The sequence below is a fragment of the Talpa europaea genome, assembly GCF_964194135.1.
Source record: "Talpa europaea genome assembly, chromosome: 15".
NCBI lineage: Eukaryota > Metazoa > Chordata > Mammalia > Eulipotyphla > Talpidae > Talpa > Talpa europaea.
The window spans coordinates 14,295,746-14,323,282 of record NC_140083.1 but is presented as its reverse complement, the minus strand read 5'-3'; the positions used below and the strand labels follow the sequence as shown (position 1 = coordinate 14,323,282).

General features: G+C 35.2%; 1 protein-coding gene across 6 annotated transcripts in view; it reads right to left on the bottom strand.

Moving 5' to 3' along the window:
- ANKS1B (ankyrin repeat and sterile alpha motif domain containing 1B) overlaps positions 1-27,537 on the bottom strand; it is a gene marked incomplete at both ends in the record, with an annotated part of 793,016 nt that overhangs the window by 478,821 nt on the left and 286,658 nt on the right. For all 6 annotated transcript variants that reach the window (XM_084256217.1, XM_084256227.1, XM_084256226.1 and 3 more), the window contains one exon: positions 5,265-5,445. In XM_084256217.1, the coding sequence (XP_084112343.1) occupies positions 5,265-5,445 (181 nt within the window). The remainder of the gene's footprint in view (positions 1-5,264; positions 5,446-27,537) is intronic.

Here is a 27,537-nt window from a genome sequence, read left to right as displayed (position 1 = left end):
GTTTCAAGTTAAAATGTCCAAAACTGAACTTCCTCATCTCAATTAATATTGACTCCACCCTTCCAAAGGTTAAAAGGGCCACAAATCTTTGAGTTACACCTTTGGTTCCTTTATTTACTCATTATCTACCTTCCAGTCATTTAAAAAATAAAAAAAGCACTGTGTTGGCTCTTCCTTTAAAATAGATTCAGATCTGCCATATAACCCAGCAAATCCACTCCTAGGTATCTATCCAAAAAAACACTAATTTGAAAGGAAAACCACTCCATGTTTATAGCAGCACTATTTACAATAGCCAAAACATTGAAACCACCTCAATGCCCCAGAACAAATGAGTGGATCAAGAAGATGTGGTACCTATACATAATGGAATACTACTCAGCAATCAAAAAAGATAAAATCATGCCATTGCAGCAACATGCATGTGAGAGATTATTCTAAATAGAGTCAGAAGGAGAAAAAAAAACTGGATGGTTTCACTAATATGTGGAATCTAGATAAACCAAAGACCAGGCAAAGGAAAAGCAGCTATTTGATAAATGGAATGATTAATTTAAATATTATAAATGCTCACATTTATGTTCTCAGATCATACCTTCAGTTGCCTATTTGACACATTTAAGTGGATATCTAACAGGTAACAAATTTAAAATGACCTGTTATTTCTCCCTGTTGATCAAATCTGTTCTTTTCCACAACCTCATGCATGTCAGATAGTAAATCCATCTTATGCTTGTTTAGGACAACATTCTTGTGGTTTTCCATAATGTCCTTTTTTCTCATGCATTACATCCACTCAACCATGAAATCCTATTGGCTCCACCTTAAAAATATGTCCAACATCCATCCATTTCTGTTTGTCTCCGCTGCCTCACCTTTACCTGAACTGCTTGCATCTCTCATCTTACTGCCACGGTGTAGTAGGCTCAGAACTGGCCTTCTTCCTTCTACTCTTGCTCCCCCTTCTCCAGTCTACTCTCTACACAGCAGTCAGTGTAATTCTTATAAAATACAAGTTACATAATGGTACTCTTCCAAAAGACGTCAAATGCTCTTCATTTTACTCTGAGTAAAAGCCAACATCCTTAAAGTGGATTATTAGGTCCCCTCTGATATCTTCATTCTTCCTCTTAACTAAAGGCATTCCATATTTTAAGGAAAGATTTTAAGTCAGATTTGACTCCTCTGTAAGTGAAAGAGTTTTGAGCCTTCCTTGAACTTTTCTTACTCATGATTGCATGTTCAATCAGTTGCCAAAGTCTGTTCACCACTCTTGCCTTTTATCTCTCAAATTCATTTACATTTTTCCATTGTTGATAACTCTGTTTCTCCCCACCTCCACTCTCACCTCATCAAATCTATCAACTACATATTAATACTAGACTGATCTTTCTAGTTAAATGCAAATAGTTCATACCATTTCCAAGTCTGTCCTATTGAAGGGATTCCCTTTCAACCACCTTTTTTAGTGATTCACAAGTTGATATTTAGATTATATAATATAGTATCTTATAAGTAGAAAGCTTTAATGACAATTCAGCCTCCTTTAGAAATAAACATCTGTTGTAATAAATTTACTGGTCACTTAATTAGCATGTTTGCAGATTACAGTCCATTTGTGAGGTTGTATTAGTCTTTGTTTTATTAAATGATGCTTTTTGTGAAGATTAATTTTTGTGCATACAGTTATAAAATGAAATATAATTTCATCCATTAGTTTCCATTACACTCTTAAGAGAAGGCCAGCTTAAGAAAAGGCCAGCTACCTTGACATAAGTATAAACCTATGTTCTTTTTATCCGAAAACTACTACAGATTTCAAATAATACTAATAAAAAAAAAAAGAGTAACACTAAACAATAATTATACTATTAGGAAGAATATCAGTTTCCATAGTTTATAAAACACATTCACATAAATTATTAGTACAGCTACCCTAAGAATAGATACTCTTTTTACTTTTCAGAGGAGCAAACTAAAGTTCAGAGTTTACTGACTTGATAGAGAATATCTAATGAATCAATGACAGAACTGACTCTTTAACTCAAACTCCTTCAATACATACCATGTGGTAGCGCCTTTATATGCAGGTTATTATATGCAGGTTCTTAAATACAAAGTATAACAAACCATCATAAAATAATGGAATGCTACTTTTTCAAGTAGCTAAATACCATTTTACCTTTTAATGTAAAACATCACTATTGTCCTTCCACATTATTACTAAGTATCAATCTATTCCAAAATGTTCACTGTAACATGACATACTACATTGAGAAACCATAGTAATATGCTCTTTGAAACCATTTCAACCACTGAAAGGTTAGATTTTGGTTCTGTTCAAAAGCAAGCCTAAAAATATCCTGATGATGTTGATTGCAATTTCTCCATATATTCCAGATGGTGCCACATATCCTCTCCCACTGGAGATCAGAAAAGAACGAGGACACTAGGGGGTCGGAGGGTAGACACAAAACTTCTTATATTCTTAATTAAATAAAATAATATTTCTATCTGCCTCAAAAGATTACTGAAAAAATTTTAAATAATCCTAAAAAAACAATTCAGTGTACTAACTAAAATAACTGAGAAACATTTTCATAAAGAGAAGTATCAGAGGACCTGTTATTCCTTTCATTTTAGAATTTCAAATCTGAACTAGACATTCAAATAACTATTAACTGAGTAATAGTCATATGCCCTTAACTCTTTCTGGGGTCCACATACCACATTTATTTACAAATCATATATCAGCCCTCTTCTATAAAATTGCCTGAGTACACGCCAGGCTCCTCAGAGACTACGCAGAATTATGTTAACATCCTAATGACTCTGCTAATAGTTCACTGACATTTGCTGAGCACTAACTATGTACCAGACACTGTGCTAATCACTTGACATGCATCACTGTGGTATAGGGTCCGTTAGTCTAATTAGTTGTTAATTTAATTCTGTAGATAAAAAAGCTTTAGTATAAAGAAGTTAAGTCTCAGAGTAATCAAACTTAGGCAAGCTGACTTCAGTGACTATGATTGCCGGTAACCTGCCCTTCCAGTTGATAAGTTTAGAAAGAGGATAAAATACAGATAAGTAAACAAGTGAGCAATCTAAGTTTACATAGTAAATAAGATTATGGGGAAAAAGGATAATTGGATAGAAGTAACTACAGCAATGTAGGAAAATGGCTAAAACTATGGATTCTACCATCAACTTTGAATCCAAGTTCTATCTTTAAGGGCAATTATTGAGTTATTATCCTCTTTGGGTCTACAATATTCTCATCTACAAATAATAATACTTAGCTCATATAATAGTCATGAAGCTTAAATGATTTAATATACATAGAATGTTGAAAAGGGTGCTTTCTTATTATTTGTTAATGTTTAAACATTAAATTAAATTTATTAAATAGCAAATATTTTAAATTTATGGTTAAATATTGCTTATTAATATTAAAATGTTAAGCTCATTAAATATTAAATATGCTAAATTTATAAATTAAATTTTATATTTAAAATATTTACATACTTAAATACTTATTGCTTGTTAATTTTTTTGCATCTTTGTTATTACAATTATCATCTCACTGATGGCTTCTACTTGAGATAGGGTGAGCTTCCTGTATGAAGAAATGTTTTTGAGCTAAAACCCAAATGATGCTCAGTCACATAGCAATTTGAAATCAGAGCTTTCAGGCAGCAGAAACCGAAGTACAAAAGCATAGGCTGCAATGGCCAGCAAAGAAGGCTAGTGTGGCCAGATGAGCTTGTAATATAAGAATTATCAATAGTAAGGAACCAGGTTTTATTGGGCTTCCTTGCCATGGTAAGGAATTGTATTTTAAGTTCAACAGGAAGCCAGTTGGACATTTTAAGCATGATAATGTCATACCTTAATTTATATTTTACAAAAACCACTCAAAGACTAGTTGACAGGTCCTGTAAAATAGCACCACTTCCATCAATCATTATCTAAAACTTATTTTGTCCTATAAGAAAATAATTCACTGGCTTTACTCCTGAAATATTTCTATCAGTGTCGCTAAAAGTAGAGTCAGATTAAACAACTGAAATAAGTATACACGTGTATATTACTTATGTGGTCATATTTACACCCATTCTGAACAAGGATGACGTGGAATGCCCCTCCAGAGCATGTTTTAGGATTCTAATATTCATACTAATCATATCAAAATCTTTGGAAGAAGGTATTTGGAATTTGTTTAAACGAAGTATCCCCCACTTTTTAAAAAGTTCTTATTAAGTGATTGTTTTAATGAGAGATCTACGTTAGTGTCTGTTTTTGTTAACAGAATGAAATCCAAAGGTAATTTTTACTTTTATGATGAAAGAAAAAAAGCAAAATTAGCTTGAGCATTTGTGTTGCAGCAAGGAGTTCAGAGGCAATGTGTGCCCTGCTTCCTACTGCTGTGTAATCTGTCGGGTCATTCCTGTCTCTACTGTATGCTAGTGCTAGCTTAGATTTTAGGTGCTATTTAACATGGTTTCATAGGTTAATTTTTTGGTCTGGAAAAACTAAAATATGTTTCCACAGATAGTACAGGTAGTTGTCTTTTCTGTTTATGCCATTTTGACTTACGAAAGATTTTATAAGAACACCCAACTTTCAGACAGTGAGGGAAACCTCTAGAAGGGAAAGAGATTCTTTAGGCTCTGCTACTGATAATTCATACCAGTTATTAGCTACTTGCTCCCAAAAGAAAGGAATCATTGCAAATTGGATTGGGTAGAACCAGGAAGGTTTTACAAGTAGGTATGGTTTCTGTCCTAGATCTTTCTCTTACTCCCAACTTTATTCCCTTCCACACCCCTGTCCAAGTTCACCAGGTTTTGAGGAGGTTGAAAGTTCACTTAGGCCACACTGTCCAACTCACTGTTACTCAATAACCTTGGTACAGATTCTCCAACCTCAAAGCAGCTATCAATAAAGTTGTATTTTCATGAATTGATACCATTGTGTGGACAGGGGTAAATAGCAGTGGTGCATTTCCTGGCCTCAAATTATCTTACCCCCATAGAGGCATTAAATTATGATATTTAATATCTATTACATGGAAAGTCATTAATGTATATAAAGTGAGTATTAGACAAACACTCGGACAAGAACCATAACCTCCATTGCCAAACATGCCAGTGAACGAAAAACACAATGCACTTTATACAGAGGCCTCTTAAATAAGTCCAACTAATAAGCCTTCAGTTATGAAGTACACAAATATAGGTACATAAAGTGAACTGCTTTACCTGTGGGGTCAGTCCCCTCATTCTTGACTTCTGTGGTTTCCGCAGAAGAGGTGGCTGGACTAACAGGAGGGCTAGAGGTAAAGCTGGTACACCCTGCAGATGTGTTGATTTCTAAATATTCTTGGTTGTGATTCATTCGATGAAAATCCAGAGAAGACACAATAGATGTTCGTTGTTTAGGCTAAAATAAATGAGCATGATGAGAGTATTAGTATGATCATGTTCATCTTCAGCCCAATTTCCCCATCAATTTAATCTAAGTGATGATCTTTTTTCAGTTTTAACTATCTGGTTTTTATACTGAAAATATAATTACGCTTTACAGAGAGACACAAATAATTGCTTGAGGAATTAAATAAAAGAAAGCTGTTTAATGAAAAATATTATGGCATAGTTGATGTAATAATTTAGAGTTTTGTTAGATTTCCCCTGGAATACTGTAAAAATAAAATGTACAGAATTTCTCTTAATGATCATTTCTGAAAGTTGCAATTTTAAATTACCTTTCATTCAACTAACATTTATTAAGCATCTGGCATTTGCCTGACTCTCTGAATATAAAATCTAATAATAAAAGACCCTTACAACACTGAAGCAGAGTTTAGACAGTTCCATGTTTTTATTCTTGATATAGTCCAAGAAACTGGTGGCATTAGATAATGTCTTCAAGTACAATATGCTCAAATTTTATCATCAGAATTAAGTAAAGTTATATAAAACATTTTCTTAGACCTAAGAATCTTGATTTGTAGTGAACTTTGATTTTTTTTTCTTTCAGGATTTTAATTAATCCCTAAGTAGCAAGAAAAGTCCATGTAAACATAAAAGTTAAAAATGTCGAGTAATAACAGGTATAATCTATACTCCTTGTCAGTTATGGATTGTTCCCTATAGCAGTTTTCTGTTCATTCCCATAGCTTTAATTATATTCACTTTTCCCCTGTTGAGCACAGCTTCTAACATAGTCCTTCAGAAAAAAAAAAAAAAAACTAATCTTTTTGGTTCTCAGATTTGTACACATTTCACATTTCAAACCAACTTATCTTCCTTTTTAACGTTATTTATATGACTGAAATACAATCCCTGTAACAATTACAAAATGTTAACTATAACTCTTTAAAGTTTATTGTACTTTACTTTCCAGAAAGTGCAATACATTTTTGGCTTACTAATATCTCCATTACTACCAAATATTTGTTAATTGATGTGTCCACAGATTTTCTTGCAAAATATCCAAGTTACTGTTTTTCCAGCTTGCCATGCTTTTTTAATGTAAGTGTTATTTAGTCTATAATCCAAGAGAGACAATGATATTGAAAATGTCTGTGTCTGAAAGCTTTTTAACATAAGGTGTTCAAATTATCACAATATGCTTTACTCTCTTACCACTGCAATATTTTTATGAAAGAAATTGAGAGATATAAATATTGTTATGCAATTAAGTATAAGTCATTTATTATCATGACACATCAAATCAGTAAAAGAGTTCAAATTCATACCCATGTAAAACTAAGTTGTTTTTGAAATATCCAAGATTGAGGTGTAATGTCAAACTTGATTTCTCATGAAATGTCTGTGCTTGGGGTTACTGAATCTCAATTTCACATTCAGTATTCTTTCCACTAGAATATATCACAGCAATTAAAATGCATTGGAGCCTCTGGCTTCAATGGGAAAAAAATTATATCCATCACCGTGGCTTTGTTTATTGTGTTGTGATTTTACTTTGAATATAGGTAATGGACCAAATTATATAATGTTTCCCTTCATAAACTTTATATATATAAAGGTCAAGTCAACTGATGTATATAACTCCCTTGCTTCTACTGTTTCTTAAACATGTATTTGTCAACTAACCACCAAACTGTAATTACATTAAAAACACAATGTTATGCAATCACAAAAGCAAACAAGTGATTTTTTGCTACATTAATTCACTGCACAAATATTTGCTTACTGAACACTAAATTGCAAATACCATAGAAAACTTGTGATAGGAATAAAGACAGATACTATCCTGTTCTCCAGGTGGTAACAGACTTGAAATAGGAGACTTGAAATGCACTGAAGGAACAAACAAGCAACCCAAGGACCATGCACCAGTACAGTAGAGTACAGTAACAGAGTGACAAATGGACGCACAGAACACAAAGGGAACCAAAGGGTGGGTCTCTAATTTACCAAGGGGTCAGGAAAGGTAATTGATGGTTAAGTTGGAATTTGATGTAGCAGGGTTCCTAGGCAGATGCTAGGCAGCCAGAAGAAAATGGGGGCAAGGAAAGAAACTCAAGTAATTCAGTGTGACTCTAGTGTAGAGTATGTAAAAATAGTAGTGGGTTCAAGAAGTAAAATATTAGAAGTTGCAGGGGCCAAATCATTTAGGGCTCTAAAATGCCATGTTAAGAAATTTGGCCTTTAATTTAAATATTTTAAGGAACCACTAAATGATTTCTCAGCAAGGGAGTTTTGTAGTTGGTTTGCACTTCAATAAACACACTATAGCAGTTTAGCAAATGGATTGGTCAAGGCTGGAATTATGGAAGGGAGACTAATTAGGGGGATGTTATAGAATTCCAGCAGAGACATAATGAGGTCTATAAAGCACTGGTAATAGGGTTAGAAATACCAGATGTCTTCAGGAGATTATAATAAGGTTAACTACTCAGGTCTTGGCATGTGAAAGTCTTGATTTTAAGGAAGAAGTCTAGGATGACACAGATTTCTCACTGGGATAGATGCCAGAAGATAAGTTTTTGGTGGGAAACACAAATATATTACAGTTTTATACCAGAAGTACATAAATTCTAATCTTGTATGCTATTGAGACTATCAATGGCTTAGTACATGGTGGTGCAAATCTACATATTTACTCGTCTTTCTTTGAGCAGAATGCTATCACCTCACCCTGGTATAGCATCAAATGAAGTTTTGGAAGGAAGGGAGATAGGCTATGGAAATTCCAAAGGGAAACCATTAATTGGTATTCACCTGAACTAATTCTCACTTAATTCTTCAGAACTGTCTGATGATCATCAGCCAGCATAAGGGACATAGAGGTGGGAGTCATTCCCCACAGTTCTCTGAGGCATCTGAGGTGACAAAGAGAGTATCATGTTGTAAGAGAGAGGTTAGCAAACTACGGCCTGTGACCTACATCTGGCCTGCTCCTGTTTCTGAAAAGGTTTTATTGGAACATAGTGTTGCCCATTCATTCACTTATTGTCCATGGCTGCTCTCACCTACAATGGCAGAGTTGAGAAACTGTGACAAGCCATATTATATATGTCAGACAGACAGACAGACAGACAGATGGACACATACATACATACATACATATAATATGTATATTTATGTATCTAGATACTTGAAAATATTTATTATTGAGCCCTTTAGAGAATATTTTTGCCAACCCCTACTTAAAATGATCATTTTACATACCATTTAAGTTCAACAAAAACATAAGCATTGTCCCTTTCATTTTCCAGTCTTGTATGCATATAGATTGGGTTTGTGTGATTAATTCTGACCAATCAGTTATTTGTTTAATAAAAGGAAGTCTTCTCTACCCCTTTCTTACTATCTGGAATTGATATAGTTGCAAGATGAAGGTGGTCATTCAACCGCATGGAACTTCATGAGAAGTTGAAGTAAACCTCCCTCTGTCATGAAATAGTGTTGTAGTAGTTTGCTCTACTTATTCTAACTAGCACAGAACACAGTGGTGCTGAAAGGCGACGTGATTCACTCAAAGGTTCTATGATTACACAAGTATAAGAAGAGGGCACACAAGAGAAAGAGGGCTTGTGTTTTCCAATCTATAAAGGCCTCAAAATACAAAGGACTGAAAAAGAAATATGTGTTGGGAATTGAATAACAGCAAAGGGAGAAAGAATAAAGAGATGGTAGTGATTATAAAAATAGATTATAAAAAAGTATGGGTCTGAATATGCACTTAAACTTTGATTTGAATATATTCTATATTCTAAGCTATTCTAATGGAATCCTACTAAAAGCCACTCAGCTTAATTTTCACAAATTCACTAAAATTACAAATAGAATTTGCCAAGTTTTAGTGTGTCTGTTGAGTTGCATTTATGTTCATTGTGTTTCTTCTCTGAAACGTCTTTCTCCCCCGCGGTCTAGCACTCATCTCTCTGTGCTTTCCAAGGGACTTTCTGCCACACTTGTACAGAAGTCAGCAAACCACAGATAATGGGCCAAAACCAGGTGCCTGCCACTTTCTGTAAAGGCAGTGAGCTAAGAATGTTTTTACATTCATCATTCATTTTTTTTATTGTTGTTGTTTTTTATTATTTTTTATTTTTTTAAATATATTTTATTTTATATAATTCTTACATCATTTTTCATTTTTGCACAATGTATGCATTTTTATTTTGGATATAGTCCCCATATAATTCCCACCCCCCTTATTTTGGTCCTAATCCCTCTCCACCCCCCCCATGTGTCTCTGGTTTATAGTTGCTTGTTGATTTTGATTTTTTCTTTATTATAATTAGTCTTTTTTTTTTTATCAGTCTGTAAACTTTATTTGTACTTCAAAACTTAAACCCAAGATACAAGACCTCACGGGAAATCCCCTGAAACCCCCCAGGCGGAGCATGTCTCTGCCGCCAAGCCGGTCCCATCGGGCAGCGCCACCAGCGTGTGGAGCCCGCCCGGGCACCCCGGCCTTGAATTTGGGAGCTCTTAGCTGTGCCCCAACCTCACTGACTGCCGAAGACTGTCCAGGATACCTCATGTCATTTGAATTCTTTAGCTACTGTTGACAACGAAGTCTAGAGTGACTCACTCATCTTTGGGGGGACAGTTTTATCAGGGCAGCAATGAGCAGTGCAGGATGGCACTGGCGGGGAGCAACCAACAACCCGAGGGGCGTTGTATCCCTCTTCAGGCAAAGCAGTTCAGGGCCTCACGCTTCAGACATAGGCACCAGGCACCTCCTGCTTGTCCCGAGTCCAGGAAGGCTGACATGTACCGCTACAGTGTTTTCTGGAAGGTCCTTTTTCAGCCCCATGGACCTGAGAAATCCCCCAACCCCCCCCAAAAAAAACCAAACAAACAAGCAAACAAAAAAAAAAAAAAACATTCAAAAGATATACACAACTAACTGGCAAGTCGCTTGCTTTTAATCAGGCCTAAATTTTCTAGGAAGCTACTTGGGGTTTTTTTCCTAGTCCGTTATTTAGGTTTTCTAAAGTTCTAATTTTGGGCCTCCCCTGGTGGCGCAGTGGTTGAGTGCTGGGCTGCAAAGCTACCTGCAGCCTCTGCAGCGCCGGTTCGATCCCTGGCCACCGGCAAGGGTCCCACATGGCGCGCAGACCTCTCCTGCCGCAGACCTCTCCCCGCTGCTCCCCTCAGCAGTGTATTTTGTCAGTCTGCCTGTTCTGCTCCCTGCTCTGTCTCTGGTGAAGTCTCTCACCCTCCTGTGCTTCTGACTGTACCCAGTGCTTGTATAAATAAATACATAAATCTTTAAAAAAATAAAATAAAATAAAATTCTAATTTAGGTTTTCTAAAAAGACCATCCAGTATTTTTCTTTTTCTTTCTGGCTTATTTTGCTAAGCATGATCCCTTCCAGTTCCACACAACAGTAATGATAAAGGACTGATCACAATAATCTACAAAGAACTGATGACAAAAACAAAGAAAATAATGCAGTCAAAAAATGGGCAGAAGAGCTAAAAAGAAACTTCTCTGAAGAGGAAATGCAAATGTCCAACAGGCATATGAATAAATGTTCAACATCACTTGTAATCAGGGAAATGCAAATCAAAACTACAATGAGATACCATCTTACACCAGTGAGAATGGCACATATTAAAAAAACTAGCAACTACATTCATTTTTTAATGGTTGAAAAAAAGGAAAAATAGTATTAGTGGCAGGTGAAAATGAAATGAAACTTAACTTTCAGTGTTCATAAAAACAAAAAAGTCTTATTAAAACACAGCCATGCCCTCAGCAGGGGAGCATGTGGTCAAGAACCCCCAGCCAATAAGGTGGAGAGAGGGCTGGAGGCTGGGCCACAGATGAGTCCAGGCTCCAAGTCCCAGCACATGTTCCTTTTTTCCCACAGACTTCACTTACACAACTTCAGAAAGCTCATTAGGAGTTTCAGAGAGCTATCCAAGAACATTAAACGTCAAGCAAGTGGTCGTTCTAAGCATGGGGTGCACTGAGACACCGTGGCCCCTTATCCATGAAGCCAGCACCTTTCTTAGTTATTATTGTAAGGGGGCGAGGGTGTGAATTTATTGGTGTCCCCTGCCCTGGAGCTCACAGATAGCCTAGCAACTGCTGACACACCAGTAAGACCCTGCAGCACATGGGAAGGGTTGAGGTTGGCTGCATGTGCTAAGTTATAGGCAGAACCCCTGGGTACCTGAGCCTGCTCTCCCCCTATGTGAGTCCATGTACCCAAGGGAATGAAACATTAAATATGAAGTAAAATGACCAGGACTTATCCAAAGAGAAAGTATGAAAGAAAACATTATATTTTGTTTTTTGAACAAGGGGCCCATATTTTCATGCTACCTTGGGGGATATATCAGTGAAAAATAAGTTCAGGCATGAAACATTTAAATATTTTCTTATGACTTTAGGTGTAAGATCTTATTTTGGATTTTCAATAACTTCTTATTTTCCAAGTATTACACATAAAAAAATCACCTGTTCCTAACCACTACAATCTTTCAGACAATACTTATTAGAATCTTTTTCTTGCATTAATTCTCTGTAGAAAGAGCTCATTTATTTAGCTCAATTAGCTTGGTTTTTGCTTTTGGATAAGTTTTCCCAAATTTCCCCTGTATTCTTGGTTATCCATTTTTTTATTACAAAGGATACTGCTTCCTTTCTCTTTCACCCCAACTCCTACACTAGGAACTTCAGCAGACTCTTCACCTATTACCACATGGGCAAATGACAATGTCTGCTCTATGTATAAAATGCTGATGTTCTTTAGTTGGCCTGAACAATCTCTATCGAAATCTAATACCATTGGGTTTAATCTTTGAGACATTCCCAAATGCCTCTGATCATGTTACTCTCTGCTTTTCACCCCTGGTATGGATTTATTCTTATTTTTATATTCATTTTAATCACATGTACGGAGGGAAGATGTAACAATTGAAATCAGTTCACCATCTTGATTTAGAATTCTCATTTTTGTCTGTCTTGATCACTTTTAAAACAGTATACAGAAGGGATTTAGGGAAGACAGCTCAGGGGGATAGATATTATTAAACTTTTTTGCACAGATCTAATAAAAGTTGAAAGCAAATTCTACTTTCTTTCTAAAAAAATTTTAAAATGAAGGATAGCTTTTGTTGTGAACATGATGTTAATAATTAAGACTGTTCTAAAGATATAGAACTAATTATCTTTAGGTGAGCACAATATCAGTCCTCTGCTTATAGACTATAGACAAACAGAAAGTCTCATCTCCCCAAAGGAAGTACTGTGGGTGTGAGTAAAATATCAGGTAATTAAGAGTAGAAACGCTTCTAGAAATTTGAGATTTGTTATCTCATTTAGGTATAGAACTTCGGTATTACTATGAATTTGAGATTTAGATACAGGCTTACAGTTAACAACTAAGAAGGCAGAAATTTAAAAAACAGGTCTTCAGAATTTAAACTTACTGCATTTTCCTCCTAGGACAATATTCTTTTTTTTTTTAATTTAAATTTTATTTTTATATTCCCCATACAATTACAACCCCCTTATTTTGACCCCAATCCCTCTTTTCCCTGCCCCCCCAGCCCCCATAGAGTGTCTCTGGTTCATAGTTGTTTGTTGATTTTGATATTTTCTTTCTTATAGTTATTCTTTTTCCTGGTCCCTTATTTAAGTTTTCTAGATTCCTGCTATGAGTGAGACCATCCGGTATTTTTCTTTTTCTTTCTGACTTATTTTGCTGAGCATGATCCCTTCCAGCGCCATCCATGTTGCTGCAAATTGCATGTGTTTATCTTTTTTAAATGCTGAGTAATATTCCATGGTGTATATGGGCCACATCTTCTTGATCCAGTCATCTATTTTTGGGCATTTGGATTGTTTCCAAAGCTTAGCTATTGTAAACAGTGCTGCTATAAACATAGGGGTGCAGGTGTTGTTTGGAATTGATGTTTCTGTGTCCTTTGGGTAAATACCTAGGAGTGGAATTGCTGGATCCTATGGAAGCTCTATGTTTAGCAGGTCAAGAAATCTCCACACAGCTCTCCATAGTGGTTGGACCAGTTTGCACTCCCACCAACAGTGCAGGAGAGTTCCTTTTTCTCCACAACCTCGCCAACATTTGTTGTTGCTAGTTTTTTCAGTATGTGCCATTCTCACTGGTGTAAGATGGTATCAACAGGCATATGAAAAATGTTCAACATCACTTGTAATCAGGGAAATGCAAATCAAAACTACAATGAGATACCATCTTACACCAGTGAGAATGGCACATAGGACAATATTCTTATCAAGCAAAAAGAAGTAAACATAAAGTTACAGATAGAGCCAAGAACATCTTGAGTTTCTAATATTTATATCGATGAGCAATTTTCTTGTTTTCCATTCCTTTCAAATAAAATTATCATTTTAAAGGGCATTGAAGAGAACACAAGTAGTTGGAGTTTAGAAAAAACAGAATATAACTTATGTATTAAACTTTAACAATTACTAAATTTTAAATCATTTCATTTTCTGCTTTCATCACTTCAAGTAATTTTTATATAGATATATCTGACAATAGATTAACTGCTATACTCATCGACTATTAAAAGATACAGATTATAAAAACTGTTAGTATTTTCCTAGTATTTTATATACATAAACATGAATGTGAAGTTCTTAAAATGGAAAATCTATAATGCATGTTTCTTCATTATTCAAACCCAAATTGGAAAAGACTACTTATAGACATAATAGGGCAATAAAAGCTTTGGTTTTGTGCATGTTGAAGAACTGGAGAGCATTTTGACCTCCACACCATGAGTTTGTTCTTAGAGAAGCTTCTCTCAGCATTAAAATAGTCCTATTTTGCAAAATTATTTTTGAACAAGGCATTTCAAATATTTATGCCTTAATATTTCAAAAGATGTTCACATCATATTCAAATATATCCAAAATTAAAAATAAGACCAGTTTAACTTCCTACATTTAGGTTCTTTTAAAAAATATATTTTAAATGATTTGTTTCAGTTTAAAAACAGCAGGAAGTAATTATGCAATAAATTAAAGAAGATATGCTCTCAGCAGTCAAAATAGGAAGCTCATATCACTGTGTGGGTGAGAGACATTTTTATAAATAAAGGTGCACATTGCTTTTTTTTTACAACTTAATTTTTTAATATATTTTTTTTTTGAGATAACTGTAGATTCCCTTGCAGTTAGAAGAAATAAAATGGAGAAATCTCATGCACCCTCTTCCTGGTTTTCCTGAATGATCAATCCTGCAAAACTACAGCACAAAATCACACTCAGAATATTACAGGGATACAACCAAGAGAGAGAACATGCCTGCCCTCAAGGGTCCCTCTGTGGCCCTTTTATAACCACACCCACTTCTCTCCTGCCCTCCTTCTGCCCTTGCTAACTCCTGATAACCACTAATCTGTTTTCTATTTCTATGATTTTTTTCATGTCAAGAATCACATATAGTTTATAGTTGCTTGTTGATTTTGATTTATACCTTATTATAATTAGTCTTTCTCCTGGCCCCTTATTACCAAAATGAAAATGCATACATTGTGCAAAAATGAAAAAAAGATGTAAAGATATATAAAATCAAATTAAAAAAAAGAAAAAAAAAAGAATGACATAAAAATAGAATCATGTAGTATGTAACCTTGAGGGATTGGCTCTTCCCACTCAACATGATTTCCTGGAGGTTCATCAAGTTGCTGCGTGTGTCAACAGTTTCTGTTTGTTCTGGGTGGTGATCAATGGGACAAAGTACCACCATCTATTTAACCATCAACTTCTTGGAGGGCATCTGGGTTGTTTCCAGCTCAGCTATTCTGAATAATGCTACTATCAATATTCATGTACAGGTGTTTGATGAACATAAATTTTCTCTAAACTGGATAAATTCCTAAGAGTTCACATGCTGAGTGGTATGGTAGAGTATCTCAAGTTTAAGAAACTGCCAAACTGTCTTTTGGAATTGTAGTACCACTTTACATTCCTGTAGCAAGGGATGAGCGTCTCATGCATCCCTGCCAGCATTTAGCGCTGTCACTATTTTTTTGGGAGGGAGGGGTATATTCTATAGGCACATAGTGATAGCCCATCGTGATTTTAATTGGCATTACCCCATTTGTTAAGTCTTATTTGCCATTTGTATATCCTCTAAAGTGTAATGCCACTTTATGTCTTTTGTCTATTTTCTAAATGGGTTGTCTGACTTCATATTATTGAGCTCTGAGTATTCTTTATGTGTTCTAGATACCAGTTCTTTGTCAGGTATGTAGTTTCACACCTATTTTCTCCAGTCTCTACTTGTCTTTTCATCCCTTGACAATTTTTTTCATAAAACAAACATTTTAAATTTGATGAAGCATTATTTATTGGTTTTTTCTTTCATGGATGATGTTCTTAGGGTCAAGTATAATAACTCTTTGCCTAACTCTAGATCCCGAAGATATTCACCTATTTTTTTTTCTAAAAATTTATGTTAAATTTTTTAGTTTTTGTATTTAAGTCAGTTATCCATTTGAGTTCATTTTTGTGTAAGGTGTAAGACCTAGGCTAAGTTTCTCTTTTTTTTCTCTCTCTCTTTTTTTTTTTTTTTTTTTTGCCTAAATATATCTAATTGCTTCAGCACCACTTCTGAAAAGGTTATCTTGCCTCCATTAAATTGTTTTGCTTCTTAATCAAATATATGTAGGTATATGTAGTTCTATTCCAGGGGTCTCTCCCTTGCCTAATGGAATAATGTTTCTATCCCTACATTAAAAACACAAGTGTTGAGTATCACAACTATAAAATAAACCTTGAAATTGGGTAGAGTAATTTCTCTCAATTTATTCTTTTCCAAATTTGTTTTAGTAATCTTAATATCTTTACATTTCTATGTAAATTCTAAAATCATTTTAAATAATCTCCAGAAAAATCTTGCAAGAATTTTGATAGGAATTACATTAAGTTTTGCATCAATCTGGGGGTAATTTAGCTCTTTATTATACTGAGTTTTCTAAATCATGATGTCTCTTTCCATTTACTTAGATTTTTTTATTTTTTTCACTAATATTTTATACTTTTCTATCCACAAATCATACAAATGTTCTGTTAGATTTACGTTTACATTCTTATGTTTGTGTGTTAATAAATAATATATTGTATTTTTAATTTTGAGGTTGATATGGTCATTGCTACTTCATAGAAATGGAATTGGTATTATGTTTGTTTTGCATCCTGTAACGTTGCTGAATTTACCTGTTCATTGTATGGATTTTTTGTAGGGTTTTTTTTTTTTTTTTTTTTGGTATATCCCTATGTCCTACATAGAAAATTATATCAACTGAAATAGGATCATTTTTGTTTCTTCCTTTCCAATCTGTATGCCTGTTATTTCCTTATTTTCTTTTTCTTTATTGGATAGGCTGAACTTCCAGAGCTGTATTATATGAGGAGAGTACGCAGCTTTACATTGTTGCCAGTCATAGGAGGAAAGCATTAGATTTTCACCATTAAGTATAGTGACAGCTGTAGATTTTTTTGGCTGGCAGTCTTTATCAAGTTTAGAAAATTCTCTTATCTTTTTACATACTCTGTTCCAATTGACACAATCACATGGTTTTCTTGCTTCTTAAATCTTAAATACTATACCTGCCTTGTATCCCTGGAATCAACCCCACTTGGTTATAGTATATAAAAATATGCTGCTGAATTCTTCTTACTAATATTTTCTTAAGGAATCATGCATCTCTATACATGAGGAATATTGCTCTGTAGTTTTTGCTTTTTCCATGTTTTTTTTTTCTTTTCTTTTTTTTTTTTTTTTGGTATTGTCTGGTTTTGGTATTAAGAGAATATTAGTTTGATAAAACAAACTGGAAAAGGTCCTCCCAGTGGCACAGCGGGTTGAGCGTTGTGCTGTGAAGCTGTCTGCAGCCTCTGCAGCGTGGGTTTGATTCCCAGCCGGCCAGGGAGAATCCCATATGGCGCAGCAGACCTCTCCTGTCTCGCCCACTGCTCCCCTCAGCAGTGTCTTTGGTCCCTCTGCCTGTTCTGCTCCCCACTAGCTCTGGTGAATTCTCTCACCCTCCCACACCTCTGACCTGTACCCCAGTTCTTGTATAAATAAAAAAATCTTAAAAAAAAGAAACTGGAAAATATCCCCTTCACTTCTATTTCAGGAAAAGAAAGTTCGGAATTGGAGTTAATCCTTCTGGTAAATGTTTGTTATAATTCTCCATCAAAACCAAATAGGCTTAGAGATTTCTTTTTTCAATTTCCTTAATAGTTTTAGGACTATTTACATTATCTTTTTTATATTGGGTGAATTGCATTAGTGTTTTAAGAAGAACTGCTCCATTTAAGCTAAGTTATAAAATACCTTTATTTCTCTCTGTTTCTACAGGGTCTGGAGTGATATCCTCTATTTGATTCCTGATACAGGTAATTTGTATCTCTCTCTTCTTCAGTTTCAAAACAGCAGGAATAATTATGTAGTGATTTATAGAATATAAAATCTGAGCAGTCAAAATAGGAAGCCTGGGCATAGTAAGTTTGATGGCTTTAAGTTTGATGAAGCAATTGTAATCAAACTTGTCTTAAGGGTCTTAAAGACAGCAAATAGATAAACAAGTTTGGCAAAAATTGGATAACACTTGGAGAAATAATCTGGGTTTACATTTTGCATTTTATTTGAATTTTTTTTTCCTTTACAGTTGATAATACACACACAGGATAAAGAAACAATTTTTATGTCCATACCTACTTGTAAATAATAAATGTTAGACTCTTTTATAGTAAGCAATTAATATTATGGTTGCTATAGAGTTAACAATTCCCCATATGATTGAGTTTTTTTAAATAATTATTTTTAATATTTCACCTTCCATTCAAATAAATTTTTTCATTTCAATTTTTGCTATTAAAAATAGTGCTATAATGACTATATTTTACAGATTTTTTTTTAACCCTCATTCTAAGCACTTCATTGGTATGGATAAGAAATTACTAGACTAAAAATAGTATCAATAATTTTATGGCTCTTGATTCATATTAGCAAGAAGATTACAGAAACATTTCCACCATCAGTCTATGCAAATGCCTGTATATGCACCTACCATAAGGATTTTCATTTAAATTTATGTTATCATTTCTTAGACTAAAATGTTATAAATTTATACTGCATTGCTTTGATATGCAGGAGTGTTAGTGTTAAGCATATCATATTAACGTGCATCTCTTTTTTAAAAATCATCTTTTTATATCCTTTGCCTGTTTTTTACCATGGACATATTAGTCTTCCTTATGATCTTATAAAAATGCTTTGCATATTAGCGTGTTAATAGTTTGGTTGTTTTTATTTTTACAAACATGTCTAACTCATTTGTTACTTGCTTTCTATTTTAATTGGAACTTTTCTAATGCAGTGTAGCTTTTAGTTTTTATGTGTCAAGAATATTTATCTTTTCCTTTGGGATTACTTTCACATCTTTTTTTATGTTAAGTAAATTAGAGTGTCTCTAAGATTAAATTTGAAATATTGACAGTCAGTATTTCTATCATTTCAAACATTTTGCTTGATAATAGAGAGATGACTGTTGAACCAATTATTTATAACAGTTCTGACAGAAGGGAGGAAGAGGAAGTGTAGAACGAGAAGATGAGAAAATATTTCTTTAGAGTTGCTATTAATCACTGTCGATATTTTGTTAGCACACATTCCCTAATTTTAACTTATTTTAGTCTTTTCTCTCATATGTTTTCTTATTTTAGTAGTTTAACTTAGTTTAGTCTTTTCCCTCATGTTTTCACTGACCTAATCATACTAATAATTTATTATTTCATGTCTTATAGAAATTATTATGTAGATATCCATTTGTGTTGATATCTTTGTATATTTTTTATAAAATCCAATGGAAAATCAGTTTCAGTCTTTTGGACATTCAAGAAGCATTTCAGAGAAAAATAATCTGAATTAAAACAGTAATATGGTTTGATACTTGACTCAATTCAATTTAATACATATGGCTTGCTGTCTCACACAACTTTCCTAAAAAGTCATGTCAAATTACATCAGTTATCTCTATGTCCACTCAGCAAATAGTCTCAAGTTCTTTGTTAAACACCAAGAGTCAAAGAAAAGGAATTTCACAGACTAGTACGTGGTCATTTGCAACTCCTACTTTTATAAATAGCAATGCAACAGAAGCTTTTTTAGTATTCATTGAAAATTAATATGGAATGCCCAAGGAACATAGTGGGAGGGCTTATATTCAATCCTTTTATTTAACCATGTAATTGACATCCGGAAGATATCTCAAACTGTATCCTAAAGAGACCCTTGACCTTTCCTTGTTGCCCAATCACAGCAACACCAAAACAAAACAAGTACGTCATAAAATCCTAATTTCACCTGTATCTTACTATTTCAGTAAATGCACCAAAATTTTCAGTGCCACAAGTAATAAATCTAGGCATACTTGCTTTATATCCTGTATTCTCTGGACTCAACAGTAAATATTATACTACAAAAATAATACTACTTTGAACATGAGTCTCAAAACCATCCACTATTCTAATACTCTACTACACCACTCTGGATAAGCAATTCACTCTCTTTGGACAGCTACAAAACTTCCTAATTGTTTCTCCTGCTTCTGTTTATTCTTCATAAGCCATTCTTCAGCCAATGAATGAAAGAATATATACATCTCTGAGTAAGAGTTTTTGCATTCTATGGGTAAATACCTAGGAGGGGAATTACTGGATCATATGGTTTTAATATTTTGAGAAAACAACATATTATTTTCCATAACAACATATTAATAATAATGACAACATATTATTTCCAGGGACTGGACCAGTGCACATTCCCACCAATAGTTTATGAGTAAAAATGGATGAAGGCATCTTAAGGAAGGAGTGAGACAGGATTTACTAGGTGATGTTTGGATACTAGGCTGAAGAAGATGTTAACCAGATAGACAAAGAAAGAAATGCATCCTAGACTGTATGAGAAAGTATAAGAGAATTGCAGGAGAGTTGTAGAAGTTTAGCATGATTGTGTGTGGGGGGTGGTGATTATAAAGAGGAGTCCAGTGACAGAACATGGGTGGACTTTTATGCCTCATTGAGGAGTTTGTATGTTATCATAGGGCAATAAGAATCTCTCAAGAGGGCCTCCCCGGTGGCGCAGCGGTTGAGAGCTGGGTTGAGAAGCTGCCCGCAGCCTCTGCGGCGCCAGTTCGATCCCGACTGCTCCCCGGCCACCAGAGGAGGGTCCCACATGGCGCGCAGACCTCTCCTGCCGCCCGCTGCTCCCCTCAGCAGTGTGCTTCGGTTCTTCTGCCTGCTCTGCTCCCTGCTCTGGCTCTGGTGAATTCTCTCACCCTCCCGTGCTTCTGACTGTACCCAGTGCATGTATAAACAAAAATAAACAAACAAATAAATAATTAAAAAAAAAACATGCCTCTATTAAAAAAAAAAAAGAATCTCTCAAGAACTTTATAACGGTAAACATTATGTCTATGGTATTAGAAGACCACTTTCCACAGGGGAAGAAGTCTGGTGTTGGAGGACAGAGTCCAAGCAAGATAAGGAGGTCATCCCCAGAGAGAAGCAGCCTGATGTGGGTGTCATATATGTGGCAGTGTTTTGAGGGTGTCCATGTATACAGAATCAAAGCACTGTTAGGGTGCCAAGGGGATTCATGGGGGCAGGTGTGAGGTAAGGACGAGGATAGACTGTATAGTGTATCACCCTGAGCAGAGTGAAGAGGCACTCATGTAAGGGTGGACTAGCCTGAGGAAGCAGGGACCAACTGGGGTGCAGTAGGAATCCACAGATGGGTGTCAGGACCAGATCAATTAACGAAACATATTAAAGATCATGGAGGTCGAGTTTCTGACTATCAGAAAATAAAGTATAAATATGGAAATCAATACTGTGCTATTTACATTGAAATCACATGATCTCTACGAATTCATTGTTTTCAATATATATAGAAATGGATATAGGAATTTTGGTATGTATGCATATATATTTCCATAACACACCATATACATATATACATATATAAACACATACATACATACATTTCCTAGCTCTGCACACTCAGAGCACATTGGGACAGTGATATTCCAACACATACTGCTGAAATATTTGAATCTAACATTTTTCCATTAAAAGGAAACAGTATTATAGTGAAATGTCTGATTCCATATCTGGGGCTAGGAACATATATGAGATAAGCCTAGACTACTTTGTTATTCCAGAAAGCAAGGAAGTGTTCAAAGAATGATAGAGATGTGCTGCAAAGACATAAAATGGTTATCTTTGGCAAAATCAGGAACAATTTAAATGTCTAAACAACTAATGATAGTCATAGAATATAACTCACTAAATGAAATAGAAAATCATGGGTCCATACAAACATATATATAAATGAAAAATGGAATGTTTTATGAGAAATAGACTTTAATAGTGTTTCAAAATACTCTTCCATAAATATTTATAAATTACAGAAGGGAAACAGTAACTTTACAGTGTAGAAGCCTGGGAGACACAACCTTAATCAAATGATCAAGGTGAACATCATCAGGAATAAGACAAATCAAAACCACACACCCTCTGATAGAGGATGCAATTTAAAAAATGCACTGTCATTTCTAGATATGACAAAGATACATAGCTTGATTACAAGTATGAAAAAATATCAGGCAAACCAAACCGAGTTACATTCTATAAAATAACTGATCTGTTATCTTCAAACAAGTCATAATTTTAAAAGTCCAGATAAGGCTGAGGAATTATTCCAGATTGAAAGAGATTAAGAAGAAATCACTAGACACTATGTATAATTCTATATTAATGCATTTTATCATAAAAGGCATTATTAGAACAATTGGTGAAATATGAATGGAGTCTTAGCATTAAATGGTATTACTATAGCAAAAATCAATGGCTGATTTTGATAGCCGTTTTATAGTTAGGGGAAAATGTCTTTGTTAAAAAAATTAGGAGCTAATGAGGTATCAGGCCAGGAACTTATTAATAAATAAATCTATGAGGGGAGAAAAAGGTCTTTTTATTTTGCTGCTACAGTTGCTATAACATTTTTGATTATTTCAAAATATCAAATTATTTTATTATTATAAGAATCATAGAACATGAAGAACAGAACATTTCGCTCTGGACAAAATGTCAAAGATAAAATAAAAGAAGAAAATGTCAGCAAGGAAGTCATTCTAGCAGCTATTTCAATAATCAAGTCACAAGAAGGCAACTTCAGACAATGGCAGTGGGGGATGAGAAAAAAAGGAAAACTTTGGGAGATATTTGGATAAACAGAATTGACATGTTTTGATAGCTAATAGGAAATTAGGAGAGAGGGCAAAGTAGGAGTTGACAGCAAACCAAATTTTTGATTTGAGAAAGAGTTGATGCTGCCATTAATTGACATAAAGAAGGAAGAGCAGATTTTTTTGGATTAAAATGATGATTTTGGTGTCTGCAGAGTAACTGCAGTGAATCTTATTATATAAACACAGTAGGCTATTTGACCAAGGGAAATATGTATTATTGTCTTGTTGTCAGGTTAAACTTGAACCCTCTGGCCTCTATTTCCACAAGGGGAATTTCACTAGTCAACATTCTTGCCCTATTCTCTTACCCTTCACTCATTTCTCTCCTAAAGAGTTAGAGTTATTCTGCTGTACAATAATTTTGGGGAAGAAATTAAGCATGCGCATCTCTGCCCCTTCCGAGTTTTTCCAACATAAAGTCAGCAAGTCAGGATATTCTATTTGGTCTCTGCTCTTCTGTGGCAAAATCACACTGGAGTCAGTCGAGCTATGCCAGTGATGGGTTGGGATATGTGTTTATTTCAAAGGCAAAGTTAAAGAAAGTGCATTTGGCCATGAATGTAGAGTCACCTCATCCAATCAGTTCAATCAATCCTAATATACATTATGACATCTGATTTTAATTTGTCTTACTCTTCCATTCAGTCTTCCAATTGGTTCTAAATCTGGAAGAGAAAGCAATGCAATTAATTTGCTCTTAACAATTTGTAAATCTTAAACAATCGTGTCTATTATTTATTCCTCACAGTGCCTAAAATAATGCTGAAAACAAACATATTGAATTGAACATAATGTAAAACAGAATGTTGCTAAAATGATACAATATTATAGTGAAAAAGCACAGATTTTCTAATGACTTGCTTTTCACTTTTAAGCATTTAATACCATTGATTTAAAATTTATTTTTTCAATGTGCACAATATAACGTATCCTTATTTTTTTTTCCCTCATACATAAAATAGGAATTAAAATGACTCTATCTCAGTGCTGCCCAGAGGATTAAGTAGAGGTTAGATATGACTCTGGAACAAATTAAATGAATGACACAGTTATTGCTGAGTTAGCAGTCACCTCCCTCTCTCAACAGTGTGTGTTTGTGTAGAATGAGTGGAAAATCAAATCAGAATGGAACTGCTGGGGTCAGCTATAAAGACGCATATGAAATGCCCTAGATCATGTTTCCCAAATTGTGTTTTGTGGATCACTAGTCGCAAAAAATACTAATAGGTTTCCAGAATTGGTAGAGAAAGGAGGCTCAGGAAAAACCTTCAGTAAAGTATTTAACCTTGTATTCCCCCCATACTTCAAGGTCAATACATTTGACTGTGGAAAACTTATTTTTCAACAATACTACTTACAGAATGAATACTCCATAAGATTTGGACACTGTGTGGAAAAGGATAAAATAAGTGATTGGAATTTCTTAACTTATTAAAAGGCATAATTTGGCGTATCATTGTCAAAAAATTGTAAATGCCTAACTCATCTTATCCTATACCTTGGATTGCATATTTATCATTTCAGCTAGCTAATTCCTATTCATATATAAAGCTCAATTTGAGTACTCACTTCCCAGGATAGTCTTCTCTGCCTTTTACCCAATCAAATTGGTAATTAATCTAAATAGTATTTATTGAGCACCAATATGTAGCAGGTGCTGTTGGGACTGTATGTTTAATAATTATCACAGTAATAAGATAGTTCACATTCTCATGGAATGTGCATTCAAGTGGGGAAGAAAGACACAGAACAAATAAAACACATAAATGCTAATTTGGGGGTGAAAAATGTTCTGAAGGAAAATTGCAGAAAGGCGATAGTGTAGTGGTGGCTACTTTGTATTCAGTGGCCACAGAAATCCTGTCTCACAAGGTGGCATATGAATAATGACCTCAGGGAAGAAAGATAATGAGCCATGTAGGTCTTTGGGAGAAGGGCAATCCAGGTAAGTTAACGATAAATATAAAAAAAACAAAGGCAGGAGCTGTTTGGCTCATCTGGGATAATAAGATGGCATGGCTGGAGTAAAATGAGCTGTTTAGAGAATAATAAAAGATAGATTAAGAAGTTAGAGAGTCAAATTGTATAGGGTGCTGTACACCTTTACTCTGCGTGAGATGGGAAGACATTGGAAGGTTGAGGAAATTTAATAACATGAAGTCATTTATATAAGTCTGGCAGCAGAGTTGCAAAAGGTGATAAGGGCAATAAGTCAATGCCAAAAATACAAGGCAAAAGGCTTTTTCAAAAGTCCAAGCAAAGGACAATGATGGTGTGTCTGAGATGAGATGTCAAAGGGGCCTGGTTCAAGTATGTTTTAAAAGGGAAACTAGAAAAACAATTTATAAACTTTTTATCTCAGGACCACTTTGCACCCTTGAAACTTTGAGGGCACAAAGGCATTTTTGTTCATAAGGGTCACATCTATAAAATATTTAATATATTAAAAATTAAATCTGACTGTAGCTTCTGGAAAGCTCTATTGAGCACTTGTATACGAATGAGAGTGAAAAAGGCAAAATGTCCTTGTATATTATGAAAATCGTTTGATTTCACAGATCTACTGAAAGGGTCTTGCAGAATGCCAAGGGGTCCTGAACCACACTTTGGGGATTGCTGGCCTAGAGGATTTTTTTGACAGATTGGCCGTGATGTGAGAGAAAGAGAGGAATCAAGGATGGGGTCAAGTTTTCCAGCCTGCTGCAATTAACCAATACAAAATTTAGTGCTACATATGATAAGCTTAAGATGCCTCTTGGACATTCAGTTGAGATTTAGAGCAACATGCTGTATATGAGCCTGAAGCTTGGGGAAGTGGTGAGGACTAGAGATATAAATTTAAGAGTAATCAGCATACAGAGGGCATTAAAAACCCTGGAACTGAATGTGAGTGCAGAGGGAGTGAAGGTAGATGGAGAACAGAAGAGGTCTGAGGATGAGTCCTGAGTTATTCAATCAATGAAGCCCATATGTGAAATTCCAAATGCTATCTATTAAGAGTACAGTCTCCTGGGCCTCCCCTGGTGGCGCAGGTGGTTGAGTGCAGTGCTATGAAGCTGTCCGCAGCCTCTGCAGTGCTGGTTTGATCCCAGCCACCGGCGAGGGTCCCACATGGAGCAGCAGGCCTCTCCTGTCTTGCCCACTGCTCCCCTCAGCAGTGTATTTTGTCAGTCTGCCTGTTCTGCTCCCTGCTCTGTCTCTGGTGAATCCTCTCACCCTCCTGCACATCTGGCCTACACCCCAGTTCTTGTATAAATAAATGAATAAATAAATCTTAAAAAAAAAAAAGAGTACAGTCTCCTACAACTAATTAGAGATTCTTTTAGGTCATTTTCATATCAAATCTTCACTTATGACATCCAGCATATGGCACACATTCAACTATGCATATTGAAAGACTGACTGACTGACTAAATGAATGAATGAATAAAGCAATGATATGCTCTGGGGACTCTCACAGGTAAATTCCATAATTTTGAATAGGCAAAGTTAGGACTCTAGGATATAACCCTTTTGAACAAAAACCGCCTTTGTGTCCTCAGTGGTTTTCAAGGGTGCAAACTTTGCCTATTAGACATACTATTCATCATGGAGTCATACAGGTATCCCTGAATTTGTTACAGAGACAGATCCATAAAAAGGGGAGGTAGCATGTTCCCAGCCCCCACTGAATGATGGGTAGAACTGATTGGCCAGATGAAGATACATAATACAGAAAGCAGGTGCGCTCTGAGGAAGAAGAGAGAAGAAGGCAGAGAGCCCTTGTTCCTGCAGCCCAATTTGCACTAGTGTGAATGGGATGGCGATACAGGGAGGAAAGACATGTGGAGACACTTGGAAGAGAAACTTGGGTGAGAGACAAGTGGGGAGACTGACAATGGCAGCCATTGCCTTGATTTGTACTTTCATCCCAGACTTGCCTGACCCTTTCAGCCCCCTCCCTATGGTTTCCCCCCAGAAAGTAGCTTAGACTTGTGACAAGCTTTGGGGTTAAGTAGCAGCATTACTTTAGGCTGACTTGTAGGCATAGACATTTACCCATGAGGGGATGGTAATTTGGGGTGTTTTATTCAGAATATTCTTTCTTCTTCTCTCTATATCATGCTAATTCTATTCAAGTTCTTTCACACTTAGAGCCTGCTTTGCCTTTGAGCACACAGATGGCCACTTTTAGTGGATGCTAGTTTGGGGGTCATGGAGTGTCCCTCTGTCACACACTAACAAATTTGAGGAAGAGGTAATTAGAGGCTTTTTATTTTACCTAGTGTTTATCAGTAACAAGTGATCTAATAGGCAGGATGATATTAGATTTCAAATTCTAGTCGGCCATCAAATGCCAGTGAAATATTATTCATCCTCATTTCTCTTATTTTGTTGAAATATACTTAAAGTGATACACTTAAACTGATACTTTCAACTCTACTTTCTGGACATTTTAATTTTTAAGAAAATTTTTCCTAGAGAAATTTTCATTTATGTATTCTTATTCAGACTGTCTAGAGAAGTTCTAAGGGAAAAAGACATGCCAAAGAATGCCATCCACTAAGATTTTTATGCATGGTGAAGAAAAACAAAATCCTGACTAACAGAAAAGAAAATTACAATATTAATAATAAGGTCTGCTGCTATTCATGGCAGTGTGGGCACAAAATACAGAGAACTGTATTTCAGGCTTAGAACAGGAGGTGAAAATATGTTTTTTTTGTAACAGCTATAAATTGCT